The sequence below is a fragment of the Neofelis nebulosa genome, chromosome 8, assembly GCF_028018385.1.
Source record: "Neofelis nebulosa isolate mNeoNeb1 chromosome 8, mNeoNeb1.pri, whole genome shotgun sequence".
Lineage (NCBI taxonomy): Eukaryota > Metazoa > Chordata > Mammalia > Carnivora > Felidae > Neofelis > Neofelis nebulosa.
Window position 1 is genome coordinate 58,412,405 of NC_080789.1, and position 19,017 is coordinate 58,431,421.

The window sequence follows — 19,017 nt, forward strand, 5'->3', positions numbered from 1 at the left end:
GTAGGGTTGTTCCTTTCTCTGCAACCAAAGTTCAACAACAAACAAACCCCTCTAAATCCCGATTCGGACATGGAAGCGGCAGGAGCCCACTAAATACCTTCTCCCCAAGCGCTTTGGAGACAGAGAGACTGGGGAGATACACAGGGATTTCCCCCGACCACCACCCCCTTCCCCTTCTCAGCAGGTTCCGCTCCCCACCCCACCCCCACCCGGGTCCACAGAACTGAACGGGTGTGGCATGGAGAGTTGCATATTTTACTTTATTTTTATTAAATTAAAAGCTACAGTCTGGCGGCGATTCCAGAACAGGGTAAAGAGGCTCCTTATAGGGGGCAGAGAAGAGCGGGAGACAGACTGACAGAGACGGAGACACAGGAGAGAAAAGACAAGGTTAAGGTAGAAGGGGGATTATTTCTGAAGAACACACAAGGCCGGCTCCTTGCGGGCTCACACCAGCCCCATTCCCCCTCCCCCACACCTAAGTTCAGCAGTGGAGAAGTTTGTGGGGGCAGGGGGCTCAAGAGACCCTCCCTCCCCACCCAGGTCCTTTCTCAGCTTAGTCACTGGAGCACAGCACATACCAGAAAAAGCCAAGGGCAATGGAGGGGGTAGGGAGATCGGGAGTATGTACACAGGGAGGAGGGGAGCAGAGCCTTTTGCCAGAAGGGAGTGGCTCTCGCACTGCACTGAAGCACTTGGCCTGTGGGGGACAGGGGAAGGGATTGCCCCCTCCCTCTCTGAACTCCTTCCCCAGTCAGACTGGTCCCCTATTTGTGTGGTGTGGGGGGCAGAGGGAGAGAGGAGAACAGAGGCTTCCGCTGGGTCCTATGGAGAAAGGCAAGGGCCTGGCAAAGGGGACGTCCTTCAGTCATCTGTGATACCCTTGGCTCTCAGCTCTTCTTGCACCCGGGTCAGGTACGTGGGGTCCGGGTACCCAAACCTGGGAGCAAAGAGAAATGAAGGTCAGGATTAGCTGTTTTAGCTTACTTGTATTAGCCTCATGCTCACCTTCATTCTGGGTGCCCCATTCCAGCCCCTTCCCGTCTCCCCTAAGGATATCCAAATCTGAGATAACTTAGCCCACTTCTGCTTATTTTCATAGGTGAAGCTGGGCATATTGGACCAGGTTTAATGTAGAGAAACTGGGACGGAAAAGATGGTTGAATAGTTTGGGGGTGGTCCTCTCCAGTTGGGAGGTTCCCAGAGAGAGGGGGCCCGATGTGGTTCCCTCACTGGAAATGGAGAGAAGGGGAGGAGCCAAGGAAAAGAAAACGAAGGAGAGTCGCACAGCTGGGGTCCCCCTGTGCAGCTGGTCTTGTGGTGGATGTCGTTCCAGGTGATGACATTCGGTCTCCCTGTGGTCATGGACGTGCCAATAGTGAAGGTGAGACGCTGGTCAAATGCCTTGCGGAACAGGGTCAGCACCTTGTTGCCCTCAGGGCAGTCCGGGAGGTAGGCCACCCGTGTGGTGCCAGGATACCGAACTCCTGGGTTCGGGTGTTCAGCCTGGGAGGAAGGGGAAGCAAAGTGGACAATGAGCAGCTGGGCATCTGAAGGCCCATGATGCCAACAGAGGGTCATCCTGGCCAGCTGTCTGTCTGGGGCCACCCCCAGCTAATGCTGGCAGGGCAGCAACAGGCTGACAGCTTTTCAAGGAAGGAGAGACTTCCTTGACAGGTTTGGGCAGCAGAAGCCTGTCTTTGGACAAAACCCTTACTGTTAAAGAGGTTCTTTCTGCGGCCTCAATCCCTCAAGTCTCAATTCGGCAATGAACAGATTCCCAAAAGTGACGGAAAGTAGCTGGTCCTTACTCACCAGACAGCTCAGCAGAAACGTGAAGACTGACAATAATCTATCTTGCAGCCTTCCCTTCTCCCACCTGAAAACACTCCCAGTGCTTCTTTGCCTGCCTAACCTGTTCCATTTTCCCATTACTCCTCTTCAGAGCTTCCTCATCCCTCAGCCAACCAGGACCGGCAATCACTCTTGGTCAAGCAGGAAAACACCCATAGGCTCTTGACCACTCCTGTTTTAACCTTCCACTGTCATCAAGATTTTCCTCCCTTGTCAATCTGGAACAAAGTAACGCTCTTGCTCTGTGAGGAGGGTCAGATCCCTTTGGGCTGTGCCTGCCTACACGTGAGCCACCATCTCCACGGAATTCACCTCTGCCAGGAATAGTTGATGACGTCCAAGGTCATCAAGGAAACGGTATTCAATTCCTTTCTCCCATACCTGATTTTCATGGGTGCCTTGGAGTCGTGGAATGGAAAAGCTGGGCCTCAAGGGGACCTCCCAGCTCCAGGGCACTGAGTGGGAAGGCATGCTGGGAGATAGCGAGACTACATCACATCTAACGAACACACTCCCCCTCACCCGGTTTTCCTAGGCCAGAGAACATGCTTGGGGCACACCAAAGGAGCTTGGGCTAAACCAAAGGGCAAAGGCAGGCCATAGGTCTTCTTACCCCCTGGACACCGGGCGGGAAGACGTACTGGATGACGATGGTGCCGTACTTCTCATAGCTTGGCAGCAGGAGTGTGGCGTCCTTAGAGACCAGCATCCGCCCATTCTGGGGCTGGTTGCCCACCAGCTGCCCATAGAAGCGGCCACACATGGGACAGGCCTTTTTCACCTGCAGGGCTCGGGTGATGCAGCCCTCACAGAAAGAGTGCCGGCACTTCTCCAATGTCTTGGCATTCTGAATCTCCCCCAGACAGATGGGGCAGGTGCTCTCCTGCTCTTCTGTCTCCTCCCGAAGGCGGGGAGGAAGAGGAGGGGGTAGGGGAGGAGGAGGCGGGGGAAGCCCCCGAGCCCCTGGGGGCAGGAGCGGGGCTGCTCGCAGAGGGGGAGGGGGAGGCCCTGGGCGGTGCAGCTCAGGGTGTTCCCCACCACCCCCCAAAGCTAGGCAGCCCATAAGCTCTCCCTGCCTCTGAGCTTTCTTCAGCTCTTTCTCGGCCTCTTTCAGCAGCCCCTTGAGAGCCTTCCGGGCCAGGTAGAGCCCATTAGGAGGAGCAGGGGGAGGGCCCTGCGGGGAAAGCTGGAGGACATAGATGTCAGAAGTCTCGCCGTCTATGAGGATGGACACACGGTGCTCCTCCCGAAGCCGGGCCAGCCGGGCTGGGGTCTCCTTGCTCAGGAAGTCCCACACAGGCTTAGAGACAGTCACCTTGTTCTTGCAGGTGCCTCCACAGGCTGCCATTCTGGACAGGACGAACGACACTGCCCCCAGGGTGAAAGGGACTCAGGGTGGGGGGTCCCTATTTGACAAAGTCAGTGCCTCCTACTTCAGGTTCCTTTCCAACCCTATATTACCTCTACTGTCTCAAAGGCCAACCCCAACTCCTCCCCCAAGTTCATTTTCTGTCTCCTCCTATCTTTCAAACCCCCAGCACCCACTGAAGAGCAAAACAAGTTTTAATAACTTTATTATTATCATCATCTGAGCCAAGCATCAGTCTTGGTTCTCTTTACACTCCTCCCAAGATCACAGAAATCATCTAGCCCTCCTCCCTCTGGGTGAAAACTGGGTTCTTTAAAGGGGAGGGAGACTTTTTGACCCTCCTTTTTGCTCACTTTGATCCTGAAGAGCTTAGAATTGGCATGCAGGCTCTCTCTCTCTGTCCCTGCTCCCTACTTGTAGGTTGTGTGACCTGGTAGGTGGAAAGGAAAAGGAGGGAAAGTGAGAAGCCCCCTACCCCCTTCCCATGTGCCCCAACCCAGCAGCCCATGTAACAGAAGACTAGGAACCTGGGTATAAGTTACTGGGAATGGGATTACTTGGCACATGGAATGGAGGAAACCAATTTACAGGTGAAAGCTGAAGTTCCCAAGGGAGGCACATACCTGGAAAGCCCATGGACGATGAAAGCAGCAGAAATCCCTCTTTTTCCACACTCAGCTGACCAGGTCTAGGGGGAAGGGGGACAGTAAAGGGTTATGATGACCAATGTCACTCCACCGGCAGCCCAGAAACAAATCAGAAACTCCTCTTCCATTTCTTCTCCTTCTTTCCTGCAGAATCCCATCCCCAGCCTCTCCCCAAGTTGCTAAAGATGGAACTTCAACAATGCTAACTTTCCTCTTTTCTCCTCCAGCTCTGAGGCTATGGAGAAAGCCTAGGGCACAGATAAGAGAAGTCAGGAAGGGTGAAAACCCACACAGATGGAGGACTTTCCTGCCACCTCCCTCAGATCACATGGATAAGAAGATTTCCTAGGCTCCCAACTCCTTACCGTGCCCCATATTCCCAAGTAATTCAGCCCCTATCGCTAGGGAGACTTCTTTGAGGAGAAGTCCGTTTGGAATGCAAACAAAGTGGCAAGAACCCCTGCAATAACAAAGTTCTTACTGTCACCTTTTAAACCGAGCACTAGAGCATAAGCCTGTCAGCAACCCAGTCTGCATTTAGGGAGGGGTGGGGAACAGCAGGGGCTCAGCTGGAGGAGCCTGCTGTTTCCCCTGAGTCTTAACCATGTTCAACTACAGAGGTGTACCTACAACACCTCCACATGTAGCTCAAATAGAAAGAGGGGCCATTAGTGTGACCTCAATTCCTAGACTGATCCAAAGGGGAGCGGCTCTGTTTGTGCCTCCATCATAGTCCTCTCAAAGCCATTTGCACCTCCAGGTTCAGAAAGTGAAATTGAAATCCTAGAACCTCAGCTCCTTCGGTCTGTCCAAGGTGGAACACCCCCCTCGCCATCAGAGGGAACCCAGGACCTAGATGTCCTTAGCTCCAAGTCCTGCTGGCACAGAAAAGGGAGGCGGGGCCACAGCTTATGCTGGGTCTCCGATTCCTCTGGGGCAACCCAGGCCGGACACAGGGCCAGTCCCTCCCTCCAGACAGAGGCCAGACAGGGGCAGCCGGGAGGGGCGAGGGTCCCTGGGGGCATCAACTGAGGCAGCCCCACCCCTCCCCCCATGACCTCCTGCAAGACCCAGAACCAACCCCCACGTCCCCCTCTCGCCGGAGCCCCCAGAGCCCCAGCACTGGGTGGGGGTGCATGTCGACCCGATCGCAGTCCCCAGAACCCTCAAATGGAGGCCAAGGCTGGAGGGTGATAGGAAGAGGATCCGCCAGGAGTGGAGGGGGCCCCTGGCACCGCGCGCGGGTGAGGAGGCAGAGGAGGGGGCTCAGGGGGGGCAGGGAAGGCGCGCGGGGGGTGCGAGAGGGGTCCGGGGGGCGCGCGGTGGGTGTGGGGGGCGCCGGGCTCACCTACCTCTCGTCAGCGCCGCCATTGCCGGTCACATGACTGAGGCTGTTGCTGGGATGACGGTCTGGGCCCTAGCAACAAGGGGGGGGAGACCCCGAGAAGGTGGGGGGGGAGTTTGCAGAGGGGGTGCAGACCGAGAGAAAGGGTAGGAAGGAGGACAGCACCCGCTTCTCCCGTACAGGTGATAATCACCGTTTCCTCTGACCCCCTTCCATGCAAGAGCCCCTGCCCTTCCGCCCCAAAACAAAAATGGAGGCGCTGTCCCAGTCTTTGGAGGGAGGGGGTGGCGTGTGGAACCGAGGGTAGGAGGTTAAATCTCTTGGAGACGCCACCCTTCTCGCTTCCCCCTCCCGGGAGGGGCCCTCTGCCTTTGGTATTCCAGCCAGCTGCGTGGCGGCTTCAGCAAGCTGGTGGTGGATGGGTGGGCGAGGAGTGTTGGTTAGGTAGGTGGGCAAGGGGGCAATTTTTCTGTGATCCTTATGCTAGAAGGGCCTTTGAGGAATAATTCGGGATGGGAAGAAGAGTCATAGTAAAAAGAAAAGCACTGGTTCTGAAAAATAAACAAACCCCAGGACTAAACTATTTCAATTCCTTCCCTCATCGCTTGCCTTTTCCTAGGTTGTTACCTTCTGTGACCCCCACAACCTGCTCCCAGATGGGTGTTGGTAAGTGCCTCTGATTTTTGTTTCCACAAACAGGGATACTGAGGCCAGTGCCGAATGGGAGGTGAATACATTTTTTTTTTAAATGCCTTGCGGGGGGGGGGGGGGATGTCAAGTCTATGGTTTAAATAGAGTTAAAAACTCTCAAAGAAAAAAACAGCTCTGTTCTGTTCTGCTTCCCACATCAGAGCAATCTCCGCCCCCAGTCCAACTCACTTCCCTGGGGCCACATCAAGCCAGGTTTTTCCACCAGCCAAAAGACCTCATCAGCCAAACAGTGCTGGATCTCCCAGACTGGCAACAACCTCTGTTTATCCACCCCTTTCTTCACTCCCCCTCTGGGCTGGAGGGTTGGTCACTTTTTTCTTTCCCAGGACCCTGCTGTCCTCTTCCTGCTCTGCAGAGAGGATATCTTTCCCAGGAAGCCTGGGGGACACCCAGTGCCTTCTTTTAGCTCCTTCATGCGTGCTTTGAGAGGTTCACTCACCTTTACAGGAATGGGTGTGTGATCAAGCCCAGAACCTTGGGGGAAGAGGGGCAGTCACATCATCTGTTCTCCCTGCCCCAACCCATAGCTGAACTCCCACAAAGCTGGAGAGTAAGTTTTTCATTCCCATGCACACCCCTCACAACCTTTTAAGTTCACAGCTATCTATCTAGAAAGCCACATTCTTAGTTAGGAGCCCAACACCTTAAAGATCAATTCTTCTTCTGGTCTCCACACCCCTAAGCACAGTGTTCCTCAGGAAAGTGGGGGAGGGGAGGCATGCCTGTGAAGGAATATGGCTTCAATAAGTTACTTCCTATACAATGACAGCAATGGGAGTAAATACACAAGATCTTTTTTATTAATTAATAAAACAAAAAAGATGAAAAACAGAAGCAACAAATGAAGACCATACTGCTCATGATACATCAGCCACATGGTCAGAAAACCAATTTCTAAAGAGCAACAGCTGCTGGTGTCACGGAGTTTTATTGCATTCAACAGGGGAAAGGTAGACGGTTGGAATGAGAGAGATCATCAGGCCCCTGATGGGAGATATTATAGGGGCTCTAATCTTTAGCCGTGGACTCCTCTTGTTACTTCCTCTGGAGCAGAAGATGGAGGAGAGAAAGGAAGTCTCTTTTATGACTGCATGACTTCTTGTGAGATCAGTCCAGCTAGATACAGAGCAAAGAATCTTTGCATCCCCACAGGCCAGTCGCTGGTGCCCATCTTTATGTTAAAAAAAAAAAAAAAAGCATAGAAGCCATAAGGGGGATGGAGGGTAGCAAGAATGGCTGCCTTAGCCCCAGAGGCATTAGGGGGAGGGGAGGCCACTATCTGGTTCATCAGGGTCCTCTACATTCTGAGACTATCACATGTCATTTCGACTCTTTGGAGGAGGCCGGGTGATTGAGTTATGGCTCTGACTCCTCTCTGGGGGTGGAGAGTGAAGATGACAAAGAAGGCCATCTGTCCCCTGGGAGACACAGTAGTGGTATGGGATGAGAAAGAAAGGAACAGAGTGACAAATCCAACTGGAAAAAGGGTTTGAGAAGGGGCTGGGAAGGAAATATGTTAGGCGCACACCTCCAAGGACTCAAACTCTCCAGGGCCCAGGGGCCGATGAGAATGGAGGCCCCCACACTGGAGACCTTCATCCTCTTGAAATGACCAGGGTTGACCCGGGTACAGATATTCCCCCCTGCTGGGAATAAAACCTCAGGGATGGCTAGACATGAAGAAAGGAAATCTAGCACTGGGAATGAACCTTATACCCTGGCCCATCACCCCAGCCTCCAGAACTGCCCACACCCCCACTGAAGGGTTCCAGCCCCAGGAGGCATGGGAGGTCCTGGTGAAGAGCAGCAACAAACATCTTCACCCAGACTTGAACACTTTGGTCATCTCTGGGCTCTTGTGCCCAAAGTACTGGGGTGGGGGGCGGAAGTGGGGTGAGGGAAGAGGTTGGAGAGCAGTCAATTCTTGACAAAGACCTCCAGTTCCCCACATAATCGCGAGTCCTCCTGGATCCCACCTCTGTGAGGTGCCAGCTGGCTCGCCACTCTCCACCCCATGTGTGTGTAAGATGGGCCACATCCCATCACATATGTGCATGCCAGCACCCACAACTGTAGTATCTTGAAAGTCCTCCTTCCCAGGGACTCCTGGGAAGGAGGCATGCCACAGTGAGTTCTATAAAGTTATCAGCAAAATTTAGACACTCTTAGTGTATCCCATGCAGCAAAGTGCATCCGTAGTAGCTTCTTGAGCCAGGTCCATCTGTCCAGTCAGGTCCTGAAGATGGCAGAGAACCCCCTTCCCCCATCACCTCCTATGTTATAGAAACAACAGGACATGTACAAAGATCAAGGCACTTGGGAGTGAGTCAACATTAACACTCTCATGAAGCAAGCAGACTTGTTGGGGGGGAGAGAAAGAAGGAAGAAAACTAGACGGGGAGATAGGACAATGTATTTCTGAGGGCCAGGAAGAGCCTACTCAACAAGATGGAGTTATCTGAATGGAAGGAGCCTGTAGCTAGTATTTAACAAAGGAGGAAGAGAAGAAACAGTGGTCAACATTCCACAATTCCCCTAAGCCTCTCACAACCCTGCCACCTTGAACATAAAGCAGCAGTCAGCATGGAGTCAGGCAGTCTCTTAGGCAAAGATGTTGGTAATAAAATCCAGGAATCTCTTAGCATACTGCTCAGGATGCACAGTGGAGATCTCTGCCCCAGCCTGTGACAGGAGATAGGGAACACGGTGTCAGACCACCCTGACACCTCTCCCCACTGCCTACCCTCCGTTCCACTCCACACCACTTCCATCCCCAACCCTTTGTCCTTTTGCCACCCCACTGCTCCAGCACAAAAGGCTCCCTGTTCCCAAACAGTCAAGACAGGAAGGCTTTGGGGAACCCTCACCCCATGTTTGACGGTTTTGGCCGCATGAGCTGCTTTCTTCTTGGCATCATATTGTGTCAGGATGTCAATGAGGCCCATAAAATACACCTCCTTCTGGGGGGCCCCTGGGGAAAGAAACCAGCAATGAAGAGCATGTGTTGTCCCAATTCTCTCTCCCAAAGAAGCAATCAGATCTGTTTTGAAAAGCTAAGCAGCCTTTCCACCCACCACCCTGGTCTCTGTTCTACAAGGCCAAGCCCTCCACCCCCCCACTCCACTCCCCCCACCCCACCCCCGCCCCGCCCCACACCCTTAATATTCCCAGAACCTTTCTCACCCTCAGCACTCCGGATGGCGTAGACATCAATGAAGGACTCAAACTCTCCAGGGCCCAGGGGCCGATGAGAATGGATGTAGCCGCCAATACCCTCAGGGGAGGTGCCATAGGAGCCCACGAGCGCAGGTGGTCCCATCAGGCCACAGTCCCCATCCCCCTCTGACTCCTCCTCCCGCACAGGTCCCTCCTCCTCTGGGTCCGAGCCCCGAATGATGTCATGGATGCCCAGCAGAAGGCTGTAGTCCATGATCTTCAGCTGCACTAGGAACTGAGACCCCACTGAAAAGTCAGATACCTCAGATCTCCTTCCCCACTCCCACATACCACCCTTATACCTCCACTCCTGAGCTTCTGAGGCCCTCTTGGTGGAAGGAAGGATGCAGATTGAGGGAGTATATCATTGCCCTTTAGTACATAAATGTCCTGGTATCTGAGGTCATCCTTTTAACTGATTCCAGCCACCCCATCCATGGGTCACCTCCAGGAGTTTTTCATGTCTCAAACCCAACTCCCCTTCATGCAGAGAACCCAAAGAATAAAAGGAAGGGGAGCAGTTCCCTCAGATTGTGAATGGGAGAAACAACCGCCCTGTGGGGAGCTAAAGGAAGCAGCTACTTCCCAAAGCACCCCAATCATCACCTCCACGTCTCTCTTTAGCTTCTCTAGAAATACTTTCTTCTCCTCTTCACCAATATAAACTTTCTGGTTCTTGTTGAGAAAATCCATATCCTTAAGGGTGGGCAATTCTTTAACCTGAAAATAAGTAAAGGGACACCTTGGGAATATATCCCTCTCCCCAAGGTCTCAGAGAACCATGCTCTACCTGGGGCTCTACATCTAACTCAGTGGCTTTGAGGGGAGAGAGATCTTACAGCCCCTCTCTGACTCCACACTGCAATGCTGCCCCAGAGGCTGTTCTCAGCTCTAGTGGCTTCTCCAGACTCAGTCACTGCAGCGGTACCCCAAATCACATCCCATTACCTTCTGCTTATGGCTTTCAGTCAAGACCCCTCATGCTGACTTTTCTTTTTTCTTCTTAAGCAAAAATAGCTGCTTGATACAAAGAACCCGGAGTGGGGGGTAGAGGGTAAGCATTTTACTCTTAAAGTTTGTCATCTTCATCCATCCCCAAACCTTCCACAGGAAATAACCTATGCCAGTGAGAAAGCACCTTTTTCCACTGCGCATTCCAAACATTTAATCCCTGGATCAGCACAGGTTTACATCTCTCTTCTTTTTGGCGGTTTAAGATAAGAATAAGTAGCTGACGATCCCTACCTCTATCCTAAAGAGATCCCTTTATCTGCCCTCCCTCATCCCTCACCCTATCATCTAATATTAGTATCACCTTTTCCTTATCGCTGGCTTCTCGGGACACTAGGGAGCCCTGTGGAGAGACCCAAAGATCAAGTCAGCAGAAGTGGCTAAAAGAATAGTCAGGATCCAGCTCCTAAGACAAGTACTCAAACCCACAGTCTTCTTTCCTTTGAAATGAACCATCGAAGTGCCCTCCCAGGCCCTTCCCCATTCTCAGGCTATCAGGAGCCTCTCCCTCAGCCCTAGCTATCCTCTTCTTACCTTGAGGTCATACTTCCTGTGCACAGGAAGACGGTGGCTAAACATGTTGCGCATCACAAGCATGTAGCTGTCTTCGCTGTCCACGCTGACTCGGTACATCCCCAGGAACTGGGGCAGCAGTGTGTTGCCATGGCACTTCACGATGTACTGGGGTAGAAGGGAGGAAGGAATGGGGAGAAGCTGAGCAGTAAATGCATAAACAGCCCAGGGACGGGAGTTCAAATACCACCGTTCCAGGGTAGGGCAGACAACTTCAAGTAGCGAGATTACGAGGCCAAAAGTGGTGGGGACTGTTACAGAAGCCTGCGGTTATCCACGCCGCTCGGGTTCCTCGTCTCCTCTGATGTAGTCCATCTGTAGAATGTCTCTTAATCTGACAGTGCCTTCTCTCATTTCCTCTTCATCACTCTTTGAGATGAGGAAGGTAAGAATGATCCTTATTTTAGACCCTCTTTAAGTACAAGGGGTCACAGAACCAGGATTAGAAATGACATCTGTGGGGCGCCTGGGTGGCTCGGTCGGTTAAGCATCCGACTTCGGCTCAGGTCATGATCTCACGGTCTGTGGGTTCGAGCCCCGCGTCGGGCTCTGTGCTGACAGCTCAGAGCCTGGAGCCTGTTTCAGATTCTGTGTCTCCCTCTCTCTCTGCCCCTCCCCTGTTCATACTCTGTCTCTCTCTCTCTCAAAAATAAAATAAACGTTAAAAAAATTAAAAAAAAAAAAAAAAGAAATGACATCTGCTTACCAATGAAGTGATTTTACCTAGATTAACATTTCCTGGTGGGCTAGATTCCTGTAGTAAAAATGTTTGCATGGTGGCCTCTTTCAGGGCTAACCATCTCTCAGTATTGCTGCCTACTTCTCTTCAGAGCCAGCCTTCTTGGAAAAGTAGTCCGCAATCAACCTACTTCCTCTCGTTTACACCTCAAACCAGTAAAATCAGATCATACCCTTGGTTTTCCTTTGAAATCTCTCTACTCCTCCCTTCTTCAGATCCCTCAGTTGCCAAATCCAACAGGGATTCTAGTCATTGTATTTCAAGTAGGTGGCACCGGATCCCACTGACCAGTCTCTCGCCAGAACTCTCTTCACCCTGAGCCCCACTCTGCCACTCTTCCAATTATCTTCCTGTCTCTCCTCGAATCCCACACAGAACAAAGCAGGGCATCCAGCGATTCAGAGTCTCCTTCATGGGCTCCTCTCTCTACTTGCTCCTCAAGGTTCTATCCTCAGCCTTCTTTTCAGGTCTTCTCCACATATTTCCCCATCAATAACCTCATCCATATTTACGGCTTTCATTACCATCTACTCACCTGTAACTCTCAAATCTACACTTCTACTTTCCTGAACTCCACTCCCCAACCACTTACGGGACATCTGTATCTGGAAGAACTGTAGAAACCCTGCATTCGACACATCTAAATCAAAGCTGTCTTCTCCCCAAAACCGGTTTCTTTTTCTGCTTCCCAACTGTTAATGAGTGGACACCCAGTCATCCCTAACCAGGAATCTGGAGGCACCTCTGCCTGAATTCCCATGAGTTTCTCACAGGTCTTCCTCTGTGTGTCCACTGCCATCCCTCCTCCAGCCTTCGTCATTCCTCACCTAGACTGTTATCATTACCTCCTACTTGGCATCTTCACTCAAGGTATTCTTTCCTCTAACCCATTCTTGAAAATGCACTCACAGGGCTATTTCTAAACAACATACCTGTCTCAGAGCTCTGTGCCTTTATGTGTTTTCCTCTGCCTCGAATGCTTTCTTCCACCTTTCCCGTGAGTCCATTCTAGTCTTCCAAGACTCAACTTCTATGCTATTCCCTCTAAAAATCTCTCCCTGAATCTCCCAGTGCAGCTCTTTCCCCAGGTAAGTTGGGATGCTCTTCCTCTGCACTCCCACAGCATTCTCTACGTACCTCTACTCCTGCACACATCTTGCTGTGTGCTAATGCTCATTTCCTACTCTCTGCCGTTAGACCAAGAGATACTACAGGGTCTCTTCCTCATTCACTTCTTTCTCTACTGCCTAATGTAGGGCCTAGTAAGAATAGACATCCAGTGTTTGTTGAATAAACCAAACATTTTTCGAGTCTTTCATTTATTCCTTGCTCGTTGACTTTGGGGATATATTTCTTCGGTAGGAAGATATTCAGTGTTTTTATCACCAAAATATTCCAGAAACTCCACATTCCAAGTTAATCTAATCAGACAGAATAGCCTCCCTAATCCCACTTAGGACTGGATGTGATCATGGCTTCTCTCCTCCAGTTTATCCCCAATTGTGTGCTTATCCTGATTTTCTCTTCAAAACCGCATTTATTCCTGACAGTATATTTGGCATTAACACTTCACCTAATTCTGGCTTAGTCTACAGTTTATACTTTGCTGTATGTGTGCCCTTTACATATCAATCCACAGTGCTTTTCGATTATAAATGCCAAAGGAGAAGGAACACGTCTAACTTCTCCTATTTAGAAAAGAACACAACGAGGTATTCAGAGGCTTTTTATGAAATTCCTCGTTTTCAAATACATGATGTCAAGTGCTTCTTGGGAAGCAAAATACGTTGCAGGGAGGAGAAGGGATAGGAAGTCTCCCAATGTGCTCTAGCAGCCAAACTATGAATAGAGAGGAAGGGGAAAGGATGAAGCTGGAAAGAGGCCTGACCTGGTGGTAGTTGGAGAGGTTGCTATGCATGTCAGCAATGTCCTCACTGGATACTTCTTTGATGACCAGAGTTCGATCATAGGAGATAAGGAAGCGACCATCACTGCCTTCACTTTCACTTGGGGGACTTCGGGTAAGGGATACCTGGGGACACAAATAGGCCAGAGGCTCTTTTCCTCTTTGCATGGAGATGCAAGTCATAGGATAATGGTCAAGTGAATGTGCCTGAAAGTGGATAAAACCCTTGCATAAAAGGTTGAGCTGGGGATCTTAATCTGATGACCCTACTATGGAGTGAATGATAGTGAAAGCAAAATTTTTAATGTGGCCACATTTTCCCCCAAGGAAAGGGTAAGTGGCTTTCATCAGATTTTTGAGATGCCTGTGACCACAAATAGGTAAAGAATCAGACTTGTCAAGGCTCTCATATCTCCAAACATGACCGGCCCAAGGAGTTCCCCATTTGTTAGGGAGAAATGACTCCCCTCACCCGAAAACCCGAGTAATCTCACCAAGTAATCTTGGTCATCAATGCCAAATCGATCACGGAGGTTCCTGAAGACCTGGGGGCAATACTCCTTGAACTTGAAATGACTAGGCAGATTTTCCCTGAAATAAGGGTTTTCAAGGCAAGAAAACAGAGTTAACAATATTACATTTATACAGGGCTTGACAGTTTACAGAGCACCTTCATACACATTACCTTATTTGAGTCTCATAAAACTCTTGTGAAGTCCTTTAAAGGGGTATATTTTTTCCTTTATTTTATTCCCTATATTTAAAGGGGTATTTTATAGAAGGAGAGTCTGTAGCACAGGGTGGTTGAGGGGCCTGCTTCAAACACATGGCTGGTAAGCAGCTTAAACAAACCAGGATCTAATGCCCAGCCAAACAGTAGTGTTTCCCAAATCTCATGCAAGTTCGAGACATCCTAAAATCGGCAATAGGTGCCACAGTTTTGAATGGCATCTTTTGATACCGGGAGCACTTAGGAGACTCAGATATTTCTTTCAAGCAGTCTCTATCAGAAGGCTAATGGTAAGAGCATCCAAATATATTTACTCTCTGGTATCACCAGGTCAGATGAAAAACAAACTAGTATAAATATTCCAGCATTCTCTACACTGGTAGTCATTACAATGGTTTCTTTGCACGATACTGAATTTCTGCACTGGGAAGGAGGTTAGAACATAGAATTTGTAAGTTGCCTTCCACATCTAAAACCTTCAACTCATGGCATCTTAACTCTTAAACTTACATAATACTCTCTTCTGGGAAGGCTGACGTGAGAAGACCAAGGATCTCCACATACCTGTGGAAAAGGTGATTGTTGACCTTGATCTTGGAGCTAGCCTTAAAGTCATCTGGCAGCAGCATCACTGGGGGAGGCACCTGGCTGAGCTCATTGATCTGATAAGCCAAAACAAGAATAGGGAGCCAGTGAGTAGGGGTACGGAGAGCTACTTCTACACTGTGTCTGGGCAAGAGTCACAAAAGGGCAACTCAAACCTCATTCCTTTAAAAACACTGGTTATGCAACTACTTGCCAGAGGTGAGAGAATGCGTTGACCTCTTCTGCTGCCCAGCAAGGACTGCAGTGAGCAACCCCCACACACAGCCCCTCACACTCCACCCCCGTGGAACTTCATGCTCACAGCAGTCATTTTATATTAGGCAAACCCTGTAAGCAGCTCAGGACTATTTTTAAAGCTGTGAGAAGTTCTAAAGAAAAAAAAAAAAATACCCTCAGCAGACTCAAGACAAACAGTTCCATGCTCCATTAAAAACAAAACAAAAGGCATTCCTTAAAGTACACAAGAGTGTTAATGGGACTCTGGGGAGTCAACAGCAACAAGAATGAGATGTCCACATCCTTCAGGAGGCATCTCCTTACAAACAGGACCAGTCCTTCCAGACCACCCTGACCCAGGTCTCTCTAGTAGGTCCCCACCTGCCTGGATGTAAGGTAAAGAAGAGCAGCTGATTCTAGAGGGAATGCAGGTGGGCGGAAGATAAGAGTTCATTAAGGTATCTGTTCCTAAAGTCAAGCCAACCCACGGCCCAAAAGAGGCGAGCAACACATGCCCTCCCTGGCCCCCAGAGCCAACCATCTGCTAATTTGGGGTGGAAAGGGAGTTCCTGTACTAAGAAATCCCAAGGAGATGTGTTTTCCCCCCAGCGTTGCCATGGTACTGCTCACCCACCTTTAATAGTGCACTTATCATATGACTCTAATGGCTAGTTTATGTAAATTCCCCACCTAAATCATGAGCTTTTCAAGGGCAAGGACCAGGTGTAATTGTCTGCATCTCTCGGGTGCCTTGCTAGCATAATGTTTGGCACAAGGGGTCCTGAAGTGTTTATTAAGTGAATAAATGAATGCCTTGCCTAACTTTACTTGATCATTCAACACAGGTTATGAAGTGCAGTCTAACCTAAATCCCACAGATTTCAGTGAAACTGTGCTCCTCTCGTTCTCAGTAGAAAAGAAGGGCAGAACATATTCCTCCAGGGTGGGGGAAAAAAGCCACTTGAGATTCCCAGCCTAAAATTCAGCTATAGTTCTTCATGCCCCTCCTCGCCACCTGCTGTTAAGCAGGCTGAATCATCACTAAGACATATGTTCAAGGAATTCTCCATTCTAGACACTTGAAGTAAATGTGTGTTGGCTGGAGGGTGGGGTGTTGGAGCTAAAGTATATATACCTGGGGAAGCTGAGGCAGGTCTCATGTAACACCCTCTATCCTTAGCAAAGGAAAATCCTCCTTGTTAAGCTTCCCAAAGGGATGGATGGGTCACCTGGAAGGTACGTATGAGAGGCAGCCCTACCTCCATCTGCTTTGCCCATCCCAAGTGCCTTAGCCTGGATACTCTCTAATTAAAGATATTACCACCCAGGAGTTGGGAGCAGTCCACAGAACCACAAATGCAAAAGGGAGCTGGCAGACCCCCAAAGACATTTTAAACCCCAAATTAAGGAGGGGACAAAAACTGTATTCTCTTCACCTCCTGCCATGACTGTAACAATTCAAGGAAATGCATTCATAAAATATTGCCTGATACATTCAAAGTCACGGCATCCCTCCCACTCCAGATCTGAGGGAAAAGGGGCAACAGTTGTGCATCCTGCACCTGAGTAAAGAAAAAGAGATTCACTGGCCTCTTTGGCCTCCTCCTCATTCCCAGGTCATAGCCTCTACCTGTTTCTAAAGTTCGCCATCATAGTGTCCCCAGGACCAGAGCTCCTCAGCCATCTGTTTGGTCAGAGATGTCCCCCAATTACACCAAACGCCATCACTCCAGCCAGCAACGGGGATGCAATTAAGACCAAAGAAATATACCATACATAAGTCCTAATGAGGCTGAGGGTGGGTAGCTTCTCTGAAATGTTGTACCTCTGGAAGGGAAAGGAAAGGACAAGTAGGATCAGAAAGTCCAGGAAAGCCTGGAACTTCCCTCAAAGCCAAGGTTCCAAAATCAAGGACAGCAGCTGGAAAGGAAAGCGAACGATCCCCCTCATCCAGCTACCTTCCCTGCTCCCCTTCCACACGCACACTCTCACCGGAGACCTCTCTACCACCAACCCTGAAAAGCCACTCCCCCTAATGTCCTTCCAGCTGATGCCGGGTCCCGGCCAGTCTCTGTGGCCTGGGGCTGAGGCTGGACCCGGCAGGAAGAAGGGAGAAAGTTGGATTTCAGGTGGAGAAGGCGGAACTAGGGTGGTGGAATGTAGGGCGGAGGGGAACCAAAAGCCTACATTTCAAAAACCAACCAACCAAGCAACAACGTCTAAAACAAGATACGCCGGGGAACACCTGAGGTTTGGTGGGCAGGGACCAGGACAGCCGCGGGGAAAAGTGGCAGCGCGAGGGGCTCCGCAGGCGGGAGCGTGGAAACAGGGACGCCCGGAGGAGCACGAGCAGCTGGGTTTGGACGGGGCTCATGGGGGGCTAATGCCAGGTCTCACCGAGTGGGCTACGCCCCACAGGAACACGCCCACCAGCGGGTCGGCCGCCCGGAACACCTTCACCTTCTGCTGCACGAAATGCTTCTTCTTGGTTTTGGAGGCGAAGCCGAAACCCGGGCCCGGGGCCGCTGTCGCCGCCGATACGGTAGCCGGCGGGACAGAGGACGACGCCATAGTCTCCCTCTCCGGAGGGTGCACCCGACTGAGTGGAAAACCCGAGCCGGCGGCGAAGCAGGCTCCCGACCCCGGAAGCGGTGCTCACCTGGGCCGCCGTCACGTGACCGGAGGCTGCCCCGCAGGCGCGCAGCAGGGCGGTGCGGGACTGGCTCCGCCCCCTGGCGCCAGCCCGGCCCCAACGTCCGCGCGGTGGGTGGGTTCACCTGGCGCTGGGGGCGGGCGCTCGGAAGCCGTGTTCCCTGCGGGCGGTGGGCTGTCCGCCAGGCCCGGACCTGCCACCGAGGCGATGGGGACGCGACCTGGGCAGGCCTGATTCACTCCAGGGAAGGAGTGGGTGGGGCTCGGTTGCTGCAAAGTCGCCGCCTGCCGATTTTGCCCAGTTTCTAGGAGTAACCTCCCTCCCCAAAGCGCTGCTTTACGAAGTAGGAGATTCCTTAAGTGGTTTCGATGGATTAAATGTGCTTTCACAAGGACCACTCAAGCATCATTCTGGAGGATGACTGGAGGAGTGTTCTAAAAGTCTAGACAGAAGATGGCGAACTAAAACAGTGGCTGTTGGGATGGAAACGAGGGAATGGCATGTAAAGGCATATAGTTTGAGGGGTGCGTGGTTCAGTTGGTTACGCCGTCTGACTTTGTCTCGGGTCATGATCTCACAACCCCCTTTGTGGGTTCGTGTCCCACATCGGGCTCTGCACCGACAGTGAGGAGACTGCTTGGGATTCTCTCTCCCTTTCTCTCTGTCCCTACCCCACTCATGCATTCTTTCTCAAAAATAAATAAATAAAGGTATGGTATAGTTTGAGGGGCGCCTGGGTGGCTCAGTCAGTTGAGCATGGGACTCTTGATTTCTGCTCAAGTCATGATCTCAGTTTGGGGGATTGAGCCCCACTTCAGGCTTGGTGCTCAGAGCACTGACAGCATGGAGCCTGCTTGGGATACTCTCTCCCACTCTCTCTGTCTCTCTCTCTCAAGATAAATAAACATTTTTTTAAAAGATACAGCTTGGGACGCCTGGATGGCTCAGTTGGTTAAGCGTCCGACTTCGGCTCAGGTCATGATCTCACAGTTTGTGGGTTCGAGCCCCGTGTCGGGCTCTGTGCTGACAGCTCAAAGCCTGGAGCCTGCTTCCGATTCTGTGTCTCCCTCTCTCTCTGCCCCTCCCCTGCTCATGCTCTGTCTCTCTCTGCCTCAAAAATAAATAAAACATTTAAAAATTAAAAAAAAAAGATACAGTTTGATGTCAATTTGAAAAATTCTGAGTGGATGTGGGGCTTGAGGAAAAGGGAGACCTTGAGCATGAATCCCAGACTGACCTGGTGGTGGTGACCTGAAAGGGGGCAGTTTGGTGACAAGTTCAGTTTGGAGTGTGTTTGAGGTACCTGAGGGCAATTGAACATATGAGCCCAGGGCTCAGCAGAATAGCCTGGGCTGGGGATACAGATTGAGTAATTGAGAACCTATGGGTGTGGAGGACATCTCCCAGAGAAAGCATGGTATAGACCAGCATTTAAGAGAGA

General features: G+C 50.9%; 2 protein-coding genes across 7 annotated transcripts; both read right to left on the reverse strand.

Annotated features, from left to right (window-relative positions):
- Window positions 1–241: 241 nt before the first annotated feature.
- DTX3 (deltex E3 ubiquitin ligase 3) lies at window positions 242–5,610 on the reverse strand. Of its 6 annotated transcripts, none has more exons than XM_058742240.1 (6): window positions 5,223–5,583; window positions 3,847–3,911; window positions 3,577–3,653; window positions 2,468–3,203; window positions 1,289–1,506; window positions 242–940 (listed from the first exon to the last, which is right to left on the reverse strand). In XM_058742240.1, the coding sequence occupies exons 3-6, from the start codon at window positions 3,603–3,605 to the stop codon at window positions 865–867; spliced, it is 1,059 nt and encodes a 352-aa protein (XP_058598223.1). In that variant the 5' UTR covers window positions 3,606–3,653; window positions 3,847–3,911; window positions 5,223–5,583; the 3' UTR covers window positions 242–864. The 6 variants fall into 6 exon arrangements, with proteins under 6 accessions (XP_058598223.1, XP_058598224.1, XP_058598219.1 ...); XM_058742241.1 differs by having other exon boundaries at window positions 2,468–3,222; window positions 5,223–5,580; XM_058742236.1 differs by having other exon boundaries at window positions 864–1,506; window positions 5,223–5,610.
- A 1,094-nt stretch (window positions 5,611–6,704) lies between these two features.
- On the reverse strand, window positions 6,705–17,608 carry PIP4K2C (phosphatidylinositol-5-phosphate 4-kinase type 2 gamma). The gene is made up of 10 exons (XM_058742235.1): window positions 17,321–17,608; window positions 14,666–14,763; window positions 13,866–13,962; window positions 13,354–13,497; window positions 10,688–10,834; window positions 10,458–10,496; window positions 9,749–9,862; window positions 9,110–9,377; window positions 8,794–8,897; window positions 6,705–8,608 (listed from the first exon to the last, which is right to left on the reverse strand). The coding sequence occupies exons 1-10, from the start codon at window positions 17,492–17,494 to the stop codon at window positions 8,528–8,530; spliced, it is 1,266 nt and encodes a 421-aa protein (XP_058598218.1). The 5' UTR covers window positions 17,495–17,608; the 3' UTR covers window positions 6,705–8,527.
- Between the last annotated feature and the right edge of the window lie 1,409 nt (window positions 17,609–19,017).

What these genes read in the sequence shown, in the direction of transcription:
- PIP4K2C (XM_058742235.1), bottom strand. Translation starts at nt 17,494, where the DNA reads ATGGCGTCGTCCTCTGTCCCGCCGGCTACCGTATCGGCGGCGACAGCG. An exon ending in AACAATCACCTTTTCCACAG is followed by an intron (nt 13,963 to 14,665) that starts GTATGTGGAGAT and finishes CCCTTATTTCAG; the next exon opens with GGAAAATCTGCCTAGTCATT. An exon ending in AGCTAAAGAGAGACGTGGAG is followed by an intron (nt 9,378 to 9,748) that starts GTGATGATTGGG and finishes GTGGGGTCTCAG; the next exon opens with TTCCTAGTGCAGCTGAAGAT.
- DTX3 (XM_058742236.1), bottom strand. Translation starts at nt 3,605, where the DNA reads ATGCCAATTCTAAGCTCTTCAGGATCAAA. An exon ending in CTAAGCTCTTCAGGATCAAA is followed by an intron (nt 3,204 to 3,576) that starts GTGAGCAAAAAG and finishes CGTCCTGTCCAG; the next exon opens with AATGGCAGCCTGTGGAGGCA. An exon ending in TCCCGCCCGGTGTCCAGGGG is followed by an intron (nt 1,507 to 2,467) that starts GTAAGAAGACCT and finishes CCTTCCTCCCAG; the next exon opens with GCTGAACACCCGAACCCAGG.